The 15,591-nt window shown below is 35.9% G+C and overlaps 3 protein-coding genes across 3 annotated transcripts; all 3 read right to left on the bottom strand.

Annotated features, from left to right (window-relative positions):
* Positions 1-943: 943 nt before the first annotated feature.
* Positions 944-3,558, bottom strand: LOC18605963 (endoglucanase 1-like). Its single transcript, XM_007039314.3, has 7 exons — positions 3,272-3,558; positions 2,971-3,180; positions 2,410-2,610; positions 2,224-2,316; positions 1,990-2,151; positions 1,798-1,909; positions 944-1,641 (listed from the first exon to the last, which is right to left on the bottom strand). The coding sequence occupies exons 1-7, from the start codon at positions 3,485-3,487 to the stop codon at positions 1,145-1,147; spliced, it is 1,491 nt and encodes a 496-aa protein (XP_007039376.3). The 5' UTR covers positions 3,488-3,558; the 3' UTR covers positions 944-1,144.
* Positions 3,559-6,011: 2,453 nt separating this feature from the next.
* LOC18605965 (beta-carotene isomerase D27) lies at positions 6,012-8,394 on the bottom strand. The gene is made up of 6 exons (XM_007039316.3): positions 7,795-8,394; positions 7,344-7,436; positions 6,955-7,016; positions 6,637-6,743; positions 6,437-6,532; positions 6,012-6,327 (listed from the first exon to the last, which is right to left on the bottom strand). The coding sequence occupies exons 1-6, from the start codon at positions 8,170-8,172 to the stop codon at positions 6,278-6,280; spliced, it is 786 nt and encodes a 261-aa protein (XP_007039378.3). The 5' UTR covers positions 8,173-8,394; the 3' UTR covers positions 6,012-6,277.
* A 2,901-nt stretch (positions 8,395-11,295) lies between these two features.
* Positions 11,296-13,745, bottom strand: LOC18605966 (GDSL-like Lipase/Acylhydrolase superfamily protein). Its single transcript, XM_018116858.2, has 5 exons — positions 13,478-13,745; positions 12,585-12,715; positions 12,259-12,504; positions 11,674-11,932; positions 11,296-11,537 (listed from the first exon to the last, which is right to left on the bottom strand). The coding sequence occupies exons 1-5, from the start codon at positions 13,743-13,745 to the stop codon at positions 11,296-11,298; spliced, it is 1,146 nt and encodes a 381-aa protein (XP_017972347.2).
* Positions 13,746-15,591: the final 1,846 nt, after the last annotated feature.

The following is a 15,591-nucleotide window of genomic DNA, read 5'->3' on the forward strand; positions in this document are numbered from 1 at the left end:
GTTATAATGGTAATTTGATGCGAGGAATGTGCCGCGAAAGGATAGGGGGAATAAGGGAGGGTAACTAGAACTAGAAAATTCCCCAAAACGGTAACCGGTAAACCCTTGAAAAATCGAACTATCTTGAAAACGTGAGAGTTGATGATGTTGGAGCCAATTATCACAAAATTAGGACGTATGGGGACATGCCATACGCGTGATTAGCAGGTTTTGATTGCTCAATTGCAGCATACAATTTCCGATTGTTCAATTCGAGGTTCTCTGAGCTATCAACGTTAACACTTGTATCTATCTATTCTATAAATATTACTGGTTGTTTCTCTTTTGCATTTGTCTTGTATCTCCGATATTTGGGCATTTCATTACCAGGATTATCTTTTGTCAAGAGCCTCTAAAAGCTGATTGTATCTGTCTTTTGGGATGATAAAAAGAACATGTTAAAAGCAACGGAAAAAATAATGTTTTAATTAAAAAATTTAAATCTTATCTTTTAAATAAAAAAAATTTTATATTAACTATTGAATCAAATGTTTCAACATGAAAGGAAATAATTTTCAATCACTTGAAAAGGGTGTTTGAAAAATTCTTAACTCTACGAAAAGTCAAATACGGCACCAAGAGTTTCTTTATTCCATAGTGGGCTTAGAACGAAAAGAGGAGAAAGAATGAGGGTGGAGTCTCTTTCAAATACTTCATTGGAAACTTCACCGCCCAAAATTTCAAGGCTTCTAGTATGGGTCTTATCACCTACTTGACAGGGTCACGCCTAGAAGAAGAGCTGCTCGGTAAGTTTCGTGTGGAGCGGGTGATTTTTTGGCCTTGAGGACCCAGTTCTGGACTACTTCTTTTCATCGGGAATTCAAGGCTGCACATATTTCGTTCAAAAAACCATCTGAAGTTTTAAGTGAGAGAGGCAGATTCAGATGTTTTGCTGTGGTAAGCGTGGGTGCAATGGCAGGAGCTTTAGGTAATGATGTTTCCTTGACATTACTGATTCCGATACAATGCTGGAAAGCATAGTTTCAAAATTTGTTACTAATTAATATTTTCTCCCAGATTGAATATGGAAATGGAAGCGTTTCTTTTTACCACATTAGCTTCTCTTCTTCTCATATTCACTGCTACATTATAAGGATGCTAGCTTTTAGTTTGCAGTGGCTTTCCCTGAGAAAAAAGCAAGAGCTCCGACAAATGGTGCATTGATATATGTGGCTGGCTCCGATTGCTGATAATTGTTACGATCATCTGCGAAGTTGTCTTTACTATCAGGACCACCTACTATGGCTCCAACGAGGACATTCGGGTTGGGTGAGCTAGAATAGAGGTATTGAAAACCATCGTTGCAGGTGATGCGATCAGGATGTGCATGAATGGATGGTACAGATGAACCCCTGTGGTGGACGTGTTGCGGATACCTCGCTCCAAATCCAACCATGTAAGACATTTTGGCTGGATTATCACCCAGAGTGTAGTCCACCTGCTTCTTTGCATGTGCTATGAGGCTCTCTGCTGTTACAGTTGAAGTCCCGCATGTGGCAACTCCACCATTTGCGCTAAGGTACTTGGCGTACGTCAAGAGGAGGAAAGATGTGGTAGTGACATATTGCAGATTGCTCTCGCTTGCTTTGTAGAGAAGTCCCCCTGCAAAATAAGGTTATATTAGACAATTTTTCATACGGTGGAAGCAGCTCCTCTCTGAATTATGCAGAGGGTTTGCAATTAGTACAACTTCCAAATGATATGAGTGAAATTGGGACTTCCAGTTAAGAGTAAGAAATAGGCCTGTAAGGTTCTCACCTGGTGTATATTGGGCCTGGAACCCAGATGTTCCAGGAATTAAGGAGCATATGTAGTTGTCTGCATGTGATTTGTATAATTGAAATTCTTCTGTGCTTTTCTCCAAGAAGTCCTGTTAAAATCACCCACAATTGGTAAGCTCTCGCTTGATGTCTTTTGGGGGAGGAGCAAGGATGAGATTCTTGAAAATACCTTGGAAAGAAGGACCTTTGTTCCAGCTCTCTTATCATCCCAACTGAAGGAGTAGTCATCGTTATCTGACCCCATCGTGTGGCCATTGGATTGGATGTATGTTAAGTATGAGTTGTCCTGTGAGGCTCGATGGATCCAGGATGCACCCCAGAGAAGCTCATCCTATTCAAAGTATTCTGATTAATAATCATAGTTACCTTCCAACAGATTAAGAAGGGAAAGGGTGTTTCTTACCTGGTATCCAGAGTAAGAGCAGTAAAATGGGCAGACCACTGAGTTTAGAGAGTCACTGTAAGAGCCTCGGTGCCTGTCTGCAAAGTCAAAAACCTGCATCCACAGAATCAGCTTCTTGTAAACAGGGGAAAAGGAAACAGAAAAAAGTCAAAAAGAGAATGCCAGATATTACATTGATGTTTTTACCTTCTTGGCTGTTTGAAGCAGTTTGGCAGAATACGAAGGGTCGGATTCTTTGAACACAATTGAAGCTGCAGCCAATGCAGCAGCTGTCTCGGCTGCTACATCAGATCCCGGGTTTTGAGTAGACACCTTGTACACATTGCGTGGGGTATCCATATCTTCTGGCCTCTCCCAGCACTTGTGATCCATGTTTGGATCTCCCACCTGCAACATCAGAACCATATTATAATGAGCTGTTGCACATTTTGTTCTTTTTCTTGTTATCTTTCTGAAGTTTCATTCTCTGATTTGTCAATGACTCAATAAAGCTATAAAGACATTCCACTTGTTTCATCCTCCCAAATCTATTTTGCTCAAGGGTTCACCAATTCGTAAGAGAGGTTTTGTTATATATGATGAGACTTCCCTGCTGCACCTTAACGTACCCCTATCAACGTTTACTTCCATTGGCTTTTTGCTAAAATTCTTTTGAAGTTATATTGCTCCCCATAAATATTCGGGGTTGTATGCATGAGTTGTGTTGGAGATTATGTATGTAAGCATTAAGCAGTCCGTTTCGCTCACTTGAACATATAAGGTGTCAGGGGTGGCAGTAGCTGCTTTTAGGAGATAATCTGTACCCCAGCGAATGGCAGCCTTTGCATTCGCAATCTGATTCTGCATTGAGCTGCCAAATTCAATGACACTCCATGCCAACATTGTTGTTGTGAAGGCCATTGGGAGGCCAAACTTGACATTATCCCCAGCGTCATAATAGCCACCCATGAGGTCCACCTGAATCCCACACCAAAAAAGCAACCAAATGAATTAGTATATTAACGCTTACTCTAACTGTTAATGAATTTGGAACTGTAGTTGTACATACATGATAGGAAGAACCATCGGACAGACCGGAGTTTCCCCTCCATTTGAGGCGCTGGTTGGTCGGTAACCTGCCAGACCGCTGTCCCTCAAAGAAGAGAATAGACTTTTCGAGAGCATCAGAGTAATCATGAGGAGTGAAGGCAGTACAAAGCAAGCTAAGAGAGAAAAGAGTTAAACAAACAATCTGCACTGTTAATGAAAATATAGCAGGAGCCATTTTCGCGCTCTCGAAGTCTGTCTCTCCGAGCAGATTCCAGGCTTTGAGAATACTTGTGTCGTGGGGAATGTGTCCTGGCAGGGGAGCTATTTATAGACAAAAAGATAAAGGAGGACGTTGGGAGTTCGTTAGACGTTGAAAGAAAGAGAGAGATGTGGGGAAGAAACATTCATGCAGCTCACGGGATCAACTGCGTAAATTTGGACGATCTGTTCTGTTCTGAGGACGACATTCAAACTTTATCCAAACCAAGATATGGGAACCTGGAAGCCTTGATACAGACACAAAAACATAAATTACGTATTATTCTTTCTCGAGTTATTGAATTCTTTTTACTTGTAAAAGAGGGAATATTATCCCAAAAGTCTTACAAAGACTGCGCGAATTAAGAACTTTGGATACCGTAATTAATGCCGGGGGTATTTGATTTTGTAGAAATATGATTTGTCCCTAGCTACAAAGTCACGGATGCGTATAAAGCTGAGTCACATGAGCCTCAAATGTTATGCATAGCTGAGGTTCATCAGAAAAAGGCTCCGGCTTATAAGTTGAATGCATGAACAGTTTAATTAGTTACAGGGGACCGAATGTCCAACCATAATTCCATAGATCATGTGATTGGAACGTGGAGAGGTTACCCCCTGAAAACTCAGAAGTTTTTGAGTTTCACGTGGTTGGTCAAGGATTTCAGAAAGTCTCTTGGCGGAAAGCTCTCTCTCATTCTGCGGCTTGATTTTTGGGACCTCCTCTTTTGGACTTTAAGAGACCACCCAGAAACCTAACCATAGGTAGCAGCGTCTCTTAGAAATTTATTAGTGTCGTTGCAGGACTTTACATTGACCCCAGAAAAGATTTCAGGTTCTAATTTCTCTGTACCTGTGACCTTTTGTTATTTCCTCCAATTGATTTATTATCAATTGGGCCAAGATGTACGTCACGCGTGCTTTTTACTGTCAAAAAGATAAATTGATCCGGTGGTCCTCGCCAAATTCATCTCGACTACATGGGAAATGCGACTCCCAAGACTGTATGAATGTTAATCGTGACTTTGTTATACTTGGTCTTTCACGTGTGTTGCTTTTTCTATCAAAAGATGAATGTCCTGGCCAAATTAAGCAGCCTTACATGGGAAATGCAACACATGCAAAGTTGTATCAGTATGCTAATTTGTTTCTTTCTTTGTTGAACTTGCTTCTCTGCAGTTTCACGTGGACGCTACCCGAGTCAAGAGGCGATCAGAGAAAAGCCGAAAGCTAATTACGGCTTTTTTTCAAATTTTCAATGGTTAAAGGCAATCAGCTTCCCCGCTTTCTTCGCATGCACCACTGTAGGATTTTGTGACATTGGCCGAAGCTAACAGCAGCCTTTTTCTCCCATTCTCAGGTAACAATTTTTAGGGTATTGTGGCTACATCACCGAATGAGAGCTTTCTCTTCCTGACAAGTTATTGTATTTTATATTTATAACCTTTCCTCTAAGATCCTGATCATGACATTTGGATTTCTATATTGACCAATGCTTCCTGTTCTAAGCAAATCATGTGGCCGCATCTTATGAAAAAAAAAAACGTAATAATAAATAGCTTGACTTGTTGCTCAGATGCGTAGAATTAAAATTTAACAAAAATATAATATTTATTTTAATAAAATAAATTAATCGAGTTAGGTCGAGCTGAATTTGGACGTAAGAAACTATGTCTAAGCTCAATCCATGACAGGTCCAGTCCATGGGCCTAACCTAAAAACTATGTCTGAGATCAATCCATGACAGGTAGATTCCATGGGCCTAGGGTGTCGCTTGAGCATAAATACCTGAATTATTGAAATTACATGCAGAGTACTGAAATTTTAAAATAATTTTTCAACTTTTTAAATACATTTTCAACAACTTTTTATATAATTTTAGTAATTTAAAATTAATAAAATATATGTACAAGGTACTGAATTTTTTATAACTTAAATATTTTCTGCAGCAACCTTTTACCTAATTTTAGTAATACAAGTTACACAGTTTATTAAAAATTTGTATTCTTTTTGGGCCTTTTGAATTCATTTTCAATAACATGATTTTAGTAATCTAAAATTACTAAAAAAATATAAACACAAGTTACTGAAATGACATATACATTAAAGTTACTATAATTTCAGATAGCTTCTAAATATTTTCTCAATTACCTTATCTGTGATTCAAGTAACCTTAGTTGTTGAAATTCCAGAAGGATTTCTAAAAATTTTTAGATATTTTTTTGTATATTAAATACTTTTCAATAATTTTTTTGTGTAATTTTAGTAATCTAAAGTCATTGCAAAAAATATACAAGATAATAAAATTTTAGATAACGTTTTAAATACTTTTTTAGTAACATTTTCACGTAGAGGCATCCATAAAGTTTCATTCCAAGAATAGATGGAAAATATAAATCCCTTAAACGTTTGTAAAATATGCCGAGAGTTAACAAAAGCAAAAGAAATTTTTACTTTTATACTTATCTTATTGAAGAAAGGAGGCGAATTCTGGTCGTTGATTGAAACGAACGAATAGAAAATGATAGTATTATCTATGCAGTCTATACATAGCAGTTTCTCAATTGTTTCCTGAAGTATGATGTCACCAAAGATTCTTTCCTCTTTCTTCTTTCTTAATTAATCAAGCTTTGCGTACATTTCTTGTTTTAGTTATAAGATGTATGAATGTTGAAGATGGAGAGTAACAGGATACAGGAAAAAGTCTTCAACTACGTATGTGGGACAGTTTTCTTCTCCTATTAGAGAAGGCAGGGAGAGCATCATCTCATGCTTGTAGTTTGGGGCAGACACTAGAGCTGGGATTTGCCATGGAACCTGCAGATTATGTAATGGTTAGAAGGCAGAAAATCAAGAACAGAACAGGTCCATTGTTACAGAAAGAAGACTACCACTTTTTCCCAGAATGAAGCTGAAATTAACTTACATATATCTGCAAAACAAGGCTGTTTGGATGCCGGGTCTTCCTCAAAAGCGGGTGGAACTTGTCCATAGATCATTTCACAACTCATGTCTTCAAAATCTGAGGGTGAAGAGTTTCATTTATAAACCATATCAATATGACCCAGAAAAACCATCGTTTAGGGGCATATACGGTAAAGCAAGAGCAACATCGAAGAAACATACTGGGAGTCATGGTTAATGGAAGCCCAAACTCATTGGTAAAGAAATCTTGAGTAGGAATCTTGCACATATTCACACACATTCCAGCACACCCGCTGTTCTCCAGGTACCTTTTTGTAAGGAGAATTCAGAAAATTTGCATAAGTATATTCCAAAATAAATGAAAATGACAAAGATTAGTCCTCTGCTTAGTTTTCAAGAAACTTGATTCATTTAGTTACTGAATAAGTGTTACAACTTCTATTTCAACTTTGTGAATGTTAAATAAAGGATATGGTCATTGCCCCTTGAACTCGTGTATGAATAAATCAAGTTGTGTACCTGCATTTCTTAATATGAACTCCACTTTTTTGCTTCACTCCATTTACTTCCACTTCCACAACCTGGTAGATTCTCATCAGTAAGAATATGCCAAAATGGCAGACAAAATATATATGAACATTAGATGTTGAACATCAAGCTTGTGTAGCTTGGGATGTGACCATTCAAGATTGTGATCAAGGGGATATATGCTTTATCCTTACATTGAAAAGAAGGGGAATTAATCTACAAGAAATAAGAAGTGTGTATCGACTGTCGGAGTCAGATGCTCTGAACATGACAAAAAGCATGGATTTTGACAATTACTCTTGAAAGCGTAGATGTGCTATCCTTAAGATTTAAGAATATACCTTAAAGTAATCATATAAGAATTTGAGGAAGATTATTACCTCAGAAGGGCCAACTAACCAGTTGAAGAAAGGAACTGTCAGTGCAGCATTGAACTCCGCAGCCCACTTTGTTGGTGGAAACAATTTCCTAAACTGCGTCAATAGCAACTAGCTATTCTCACACATCTTGATCGAATTAACTTATACATATATAAATATACAATTTGAAACATATTATCAAATAAGTCTAAAATAAATACTAAATAGATAAATGAAGGCAAAACTTCAGTCTCATCATTTTTCTCATAATTTGTTATTATACTACTAACTTTTAAGATGTCCATAATCATACTCAATCAGAACAAATTTGTTCCTGCCCACTGCCCACTCAACTAGCTCAATCCTGAAGGCGTACAAGGACACACGCCAAAGTTCACATGAAAATTGCTTTAAGACAAACGGACTGAATAAACATTTACTGATAAATTGTAGGGAATTAAGAATTGCCCACCTGAGCTGGTGCACCTGGAGGGAGCATGGACAAGAGCACTTCTCGGACCACTTGCTGCTGCTGCAAGCGAGATCTCCCCTGCATTACCCTCTGTGACACCTCAACGAAACTCTCATAGTCATACACAAACCATCCCTTCTTTGCTTCCTCCCCAGCTTTTGGTGCAGTCGCAAACTTCTCCATCTTGCGGGCAAAAAGAGTGATAAATGCTTTCTCAAACAACCCATCGTTATATTTTGTTTTCTGTCCCAGTGGAGCTGGCTCTCCAGACGGCTCTGCAATACCACAGCGGATAAAATTGCTAAAATTTCCGTGTCTTCGATTTGAAAACTGTTGAGGAGCAGTAAAATGTGCAACTTGGAGGCCTAGAGCCACCATGGTATCTGTTGTTTTCTTCTCAGAAACAACACTAAAAACTCAGTCCGAGTCTTTATTTCATAACCATTAAGAGCAGAAAATGCCGGGGTTTTTATAGTTAGAGCTCTGTTTACAACTTACACACCTGTGCAGTTTTAGGAGACTTTAGTTAGAAAGAACAGTTTAGGAAAAAATTTCAGGAAAGGTAAAGACTGTATGGTTGGATGAGATTGCATGGCTTCCATAAAAAAAATTGATGGCCATACATTTATATCACTGAGAGCAGATTATTCCCCTTTTTTGTTCATTGACTACTGACTTCCTTATTTTTGGAATGGCTGAAGTAACCCCTAGCAATTTTATTTCATCCTCGAAGCTTAGTATGTCAATAAAAATTAAATAATTGTTTTCTCAAGGCTAATAGTGGAATTCCATAGAAGAAGATGGCAGTAGAGAGATGTGTGATGGTCCCATATCCTTAAGAAGATCTAATTCAGAAGAAGTAGATTTCTGAGGCTTAAAGAGATGCCACGCATTTACTTTGCTGTTAACTGGTGTCTGGAATTTGTGAAGCAGGGAAGAAGCCAAGCCAACCTCGAGGTCGCGAATTTGAACTCAAATATCGGAAGGCTTGTGCTCAAAACGCGGGGATGAAAAATATCAAAATGCTCATCGATCAAAACTGTGAGATCTGCATCCAATAAATATGTAGTTGATTACGATTATATATATATATATATATATTTATTTATTTATTTATAATAAATTAATATATTTTAAATATATTATTAATTAAATTTATTATCAATTCTTCTTAATATATATAAAAATATATATAAAATTAGTCTCTTTTTTTAAGAGGATTGGTATAAAAATTTTAAATCGATAACCGACTAAAAAACTAATTGCATCAAACATTTTAGATCAATTAATCCAATTAAACCAAACCGTTTTACTAAAATCATAATTAATTTGAATAAATAATTAGTCTGTTTTGATTTTACGTACCTCTGACTTATAGTAACACCATAATTTTTAAAAGATAGTAACTTGGTTAAACAATTAACATCAATATCTCTATGTCTGTGTCTTAAGGCTTTACATTTATTTATTAAAAAAGAAAAATATTATAAATTATAGTATATTTACTATCAAATATTATAATATTAACATATAAGTTATATTATTTAAAATATATAACTTATCATTTCATATTAATACAGATTTATAAATAAATAAATATATATAACTAAAATTAAATTATTATGATTACAATTTGTATATGTATATATAATAAATTAATATATTTTAAGTATATTATTAATTAAATTTATTATCAATTCTTCTTGTTATATATAAAAAATATTTTATATATTAATATATATAAAAAATTAATTTAGCTTTTTGGGTGGATTGGTGTAAAAATTTTAAAATCGAGAATGGATCAAAAAATCAATTGAAACAAATATTTTGGGTCAATTAGACTAAACTGTTTTACTAAAATCGTATTTAATATAGATGGATAATTAATCTGATTTAACTTTACTCACCTCTAATTAACAATACCACCATAATTTTTCAAGGGTAGTAACCTGATTAAACAAATATTAACATAAATATCTCTAAGTCTGTGTCTTAAGGCTTTACATTTATTTATTTTTTTAAAAAATATCTGGTAAGAGATTATGGGCTTAACACTTGGACTTATCACTTGATAATTCCAACCGACATTAAGAATTCCAGGGCTTAACCCTGGGAGTCGCAAAAGTCTATCTGAACAGGTCTGACACTCAAGGCCTGGCGCCATGTAGACCAAGAGCCTCCATGGGTTAATCTTCTGACTTACCATGGGCTCCCTTTTGTTTTCTTTCCATATGCAGGCTCCCTAATCCTTTCTTTAGGTTTAGGTTGACTGTAGACCCAAAAGCGAAAGTCCTATATGGTGTTGGATTTTAGTATTGGGTTTGATTGTGGACAAACAGCCCAGCCCAAGGCCCACCCAAATCACCAAAGTTGAAAAGCAAAACTGCCTTTGCTCTGCTCCCTGCCAGCGCGTCTATTGACTGTTGGTATCGTAGTTCGTTTCCTACGAAATTGTCCATTTGATTTGACCTATGAATCCGGAGCATTGGCCAGGGGCAGCCGGCTAACCGCCCACGCACATGATCTTCTGAAAACAGTTGAGTTTCTCAGGAGCATAGAGAAAAACAATTTAACCACCGAAAAATCACATGCCGATGTCTCTCTTTCCCTCCGCCGTTCATGACTTTTGGCTCTCCATCATTCATTTTTGTGGTTGAATATTTTTTTAACATATGCCATATGTCCCATACCCTGCCACCGTAAACCCATGCAGGCTGAACACCCAACCATGGCCTGGACAGCTCACCTCCGCATTTCACTTTCATTTAAAAGTCAATGTTTTTGCCCATTATTTTACAGTAGTAAACCACCGTTGATATTGAAAAGAATCAAGGCACTTCAGGGCTGGACCAATTACATAAAATTCAATCAATTCTCTTTCCCGTTCATCATAAGCATTGGGAAGGCAAAATTTATGAAAACAGCTACTTCAGTGCTTCTTCTGGCTCTAAATGTCCAATTTTTTTTATATGGCACAGTGACACATGATTCAGGACAACAAGTCAACGGCTACTGAAAATTTAAGAAAAAGAACAGCGCATAAAGTCGTCGCAATGAGGAATTGCCTTACAGGGAGAGGCAGCTTGAGAGAATGATTCATTGATGGTTGATGAGTAATGCGTTGGTTTATGGAATCTTGATAAAGATAGTGAGTATCAAAACGAGGAGCAAAGAGTAAGGTTTGGGAGGTGTGTTTGAGTTTTGACTCCCTCTTTCGACTTAAATTGCTGTGTCAGAAAAACGCTAGTTGACTTTTGGTGTTGCTGTAGTTTGACAATAGCTAGCTAGAATGTATACTTTCTAGGTGAGGAATTGAACAGGGATTCCTAGGTAGACCTCCATTGTAATATATGCTTATCAAACAGTCCCATCACTCATTACATATTTTGTACTCAATCTGTCAAGCAGCAGTCATTAAGCATTAATTATATGCATAAGATCTCTTTTCAATTATTTTACAACGTTTGTGAATCTTTCTGCTCTAGGCTTGTCAGCAGGTCACTAGGAATTGTAGTTGTAAAGCTTCCGAATATTGATAGGGGAGCTGCTGCTTTCATCCCCATCAAGCAACTCTTTTGCAATGATAAGATTAGCAGCTTCGGTGGGGTGATATGCATCCCAAAACACGTACTTGGATCGATCATTGCACACAGCTGAAGTACTTGCTTTTGTATTTCGGCTTTTGAAGCAAATGAATGGGGGAAAGTACCCACCGCAACATGGCTCATGAGCATTCTCAAACCCTATAAATGTCCAAACAGATAAAAATTAATTAGGGAGCTAGAATTTGATAATTATGATTAAATTATTATACTTGATTTTAATTTTTTTATAAAATTAAAATTAAATAATAAAAGAAATAAAAATAACAACACTAACCATATTGATGATAATTAACAATGATCTTCATGAAAATATCATAAGAATTTGCGAATACAAAGATTGCTTCAGGTCCCATCTCTTGATTCAAACGATTCAAAAGCTCTTTTAATTTCTCATTATAGCCTTGGATCAATGCATTCACCTGAGCAGAGCATTTTCCACTTGGCAATAGATTGAATGCTCGAACAAAAGGTATGCAACCCAGTGGTCCAACCCCCACAACAAGCAACTTTCTAGCCCCCAACTCATGCAACCGCTACATAAGTTATTGCATATTAGTAAATGTACATGATTTTATCAAGTGAATTCTTAGTTTCATAGCAAAACTATTTAAACAGTAAAAAAAAAGTTACAGTCCGAATAAATATTGAAATTATTTATTCATGATATCATTATTTCTATCGGCTTATCTTTGGGACTGATTGTTTTGGGAACAATACACATATGGCACTGCCCTTTCAGCAATGCTATTTTATCAAAGAGAGTTAATGCTATTTTCCCAAAAAGTGGACAGGGCACACCCCGTATTCGACTCCCAAACTCTTAAGTAAAATTAATGATGGTGTCGAGAATTGTTCTTACCTTAAGTTGAATGGTCAAGTTGGAGATCATGGAATCTAGGAATATTGTTGTGGGGAAGAGTTTGTCATGTCCCAAAAATGGTATTGATGGTTGGACATAGTTCAATATATCGTTGGACCCAATTGTGAGAGAGAAGATTGCCTTCTTTAAGAATTCCCTGGTACGATTTTCACCCATCGCATTCACCATATAATTTCGATTTTGCCCGAAATACTTCACTTGCTCCCCAAGTGGAATTCTTCCAATCTGCATACAAGTGCTCTTATTGCAGAAACTTTTTTTTTTTTTTTTTACTTATAATTAAACAAACCTAATGTAGTACTCACAAAGAAAAACCCAGTTTCGTCCAATATTCCGGAAGCCCCAGAAGCATAATTGATTCCCCTAAGAATCGCCTCAGTCTGAGTGTTTGGGGCTAGGTAAGGTGGTGGAAACGATTTGGCTCCGAGAGCTTGATCTGTTTCATCCAAAAAAAAAATGATTTGAAGGTGAAAGAAAATGAAAATACAAAACGTAGCCTGCTTGAAACATCACTTTCAAGGATAAATGGTGGGCAAAACACAGCTCAGTGGTTTGATACTGTGATATTAATTTCATGTGCCCAACTTCCTTCTTTCTTCCCCTCCACCAAATAGCTGGCCTGGCATTAATGGCTTCTGAAGTTCTTTCAGCATTTCTTTTCATATTTCAACACTGCTTTTGACAAATTAAATTCCTATACAGGCTGAAGCCTAGGTACAGGTAGATAAAACTTAAAAAAGGAATTAATGTTTTTACTGAACCGCAGTACATTAATTCAACTATTCTAGTTTTGTTACTAGTCTCGTATCAATTCTAGCCAAAGGCTAGAGGCCGGAAGGCCGAACCTCGATACATTTCTAATACCACCGGTAATATCAGCTAAGCTAAAGTTGGTGTTGCCAGAGTACTTCAGTTGATTTTGCAAAGCCAAATTAGGTTTCATTAGGAAGGCGCAAAGCTTAGGTGATCGGCTTGTATACATTAGACGTACAGGGCTGGAGCCCTCCAAGCCAAGAACGAGATTTGGTAAACATATACAAGTCAGCCTGAACCGTAGTGTGCCTAGACGATAGGCTAATTAATGATTGAAGACAATCATTAATTTCTAATTCAATACCACTGTACCAGCATATCTTAATTGAAGATCTCAAAGTTAACCAGGAATATTACAAATTAAAGATTATGAAGTTGGCATTACCTACAATGTCAGCTATTGTTCGACCATTGGTAAATCTTCCGGTGGGTTGCCCACCCGAAGGCTTGAAGTCGATGCCATAAGGAGGGGAATCAGCCTTCGAGAGGGTGAACAGATAATCATTGTTTCCGGCATCAACCAAGGAGTCTCCAAACACAAAAGAGGTGAAAGAAAAACTCGGCACTACATGCGAGGAGAGAAGAATTAATATAACGAAGAAAACAGGATTTAGAATAGTCTTGAGGGTCTTCATTTTTTCTTTCAAGTACATTGTTGTTTAATTTGCATGATTATATAAAGTTGTAGCTTTGGCCAAAATATAGAATAGCCAATTTTGTACTTGCAGATTTTTTCATATATTGCTTAGGGAAGCACAGTTTGCAGTGTCCTTGAGAGCAGGTAAAATTTTGAACTGGTCATGTAGCTAGGAAGGATTTGGTCAATTATGTGGTCCAGGAGAAAAGTTCAACAGGAAAATAAGGTTGCCCATGAAAGAAAAAACATAACCTTACAAGCAATAATATTCAAAGCACTCGTTGAAGGGTTCAAAACAAGTTAAAAGTACCGAAGGTCTGAACACGCATCCTACCTTCAAACAAACCCTATATATATAACTTTTAGATCTAACTAGCCTAGATGTAGATGATATACAGATTGGTGGAAAGCTGTTTGCACCATTACATTGTTGGGATTTCTTGAAGTCAAAATTCACCAATTTTTTACTTTATAATTTGTTTCTTAAACAATTTCTTTTATTGTGTTTCGTTTGTTACTGCAGTTTTCTTTTGTATATATCTGATTTAGTTTTCTAAAAGAAAAATTAAGATTGAATAAAATTACTTTTAATGAAACCGATCTATATGTTTAGGTTCACGCCTCAAACTAACTCAAATCTTTTAAGTTTTCTCTTCAGATCATTCATCATTGAAGTATTCCTTATCAAAAAGAAAAACTTTTAAATATTTTGGGTATTTTGAGGTACACGAAGAAAAACCTTTAAACGTTTTGAACATTTTTAAGCATTTTTGAGTGGTTGTTGATATATGAAGAAAAACCTTTGAGTATTTTGAGTATATTTTTCTAAGCAGGTATATTCGTTGATTATGTTGTTAAATGAAATATGGTGCATTTTTTAAAGTTGTTGATTTTGTTAAATGAAATTTAATAGTTTTGATGGTTATTAGGCATTGCATAACTGATTTGTAGGTATTGTGTAATTAATTTTTAGGTATTGTGTGACTGATTTTTAGATATTACGTAACTAATTGATATAACATTACTTAAGTAGTTCGTAGGTATTGCGTTACTGGTTAGTAAGGCATTGCGTGAATGATTAGAAAGGCATTATGTGACTAGTTAGAAAAGTATTTTGTGACTTAGGTATTACCTAAAAATTAGTCATGTAATGTTTAAAAATCAGTTATACGATGCCTAAAATCAGTCACACAATATCTAAGAACTAGAGAAACAATGATTACGTCACGTAATGCATAAAAATCAATCTCACAATACCTAAAAATTAATGACACAATGCCAAAAAATCAGCAATACAATACCTAATAACTAATTGATTTGCCTGCTCACAGTCAAGTTTAAATTGTCAAAGTCATACAGTGTTTAATTTACAGATATATTTAATCAATTTCAACCCTTTAACTTCGAAAATCTATGAATAAACTAATAAACCCAAAAATCTAAAACACATACCTTGATGTCATCTCTGCTCTTTGAAATAGCGAGAAAGTGTTGGATGACAAGATAGATAGTATTTAATAAGAAAGAGAAATCGAGATTTAATTTTGAAATTTTTGTCTAAATAGTGGGATAAAGAAAACTGAAATCATTTTAATTTGTTTGAAATTGTTTAAAATGCATTATTGTCAAGTCATGTCAAAAATTGACTAAAAATAAATAAAATTATAATGAAATATATTTTTAAATTAGATTTATGAAAAGGATTATTTCTTATAATTTTCTATAAGATATTTATTCTTATACGATTAACAGTCCTATGGTCCGAATTGCCAACATCTTTTTGTTACAAGCATATATAGCATTATTTCACTCTTACTAACGAAAGTGCAGAATCCCAATATTATTGTCAGTATTTCGGTCTT

This window comes from Theobroma cacao, chromosome 3 (genome assembly GCF_053813885.1).
Source record: "Theobroma cacao isolate CCN51 chromosome 3, ASM5381388v1, whole genome shotgun sequence".
Classification (NCBI taxonomy): domain Eukaryota; kingdom Viridiplantae; phylum Streptophyta; class Magnoliopsida; order Malvales; family Malvaceae; genus Theobroma; species Theobroma cacao.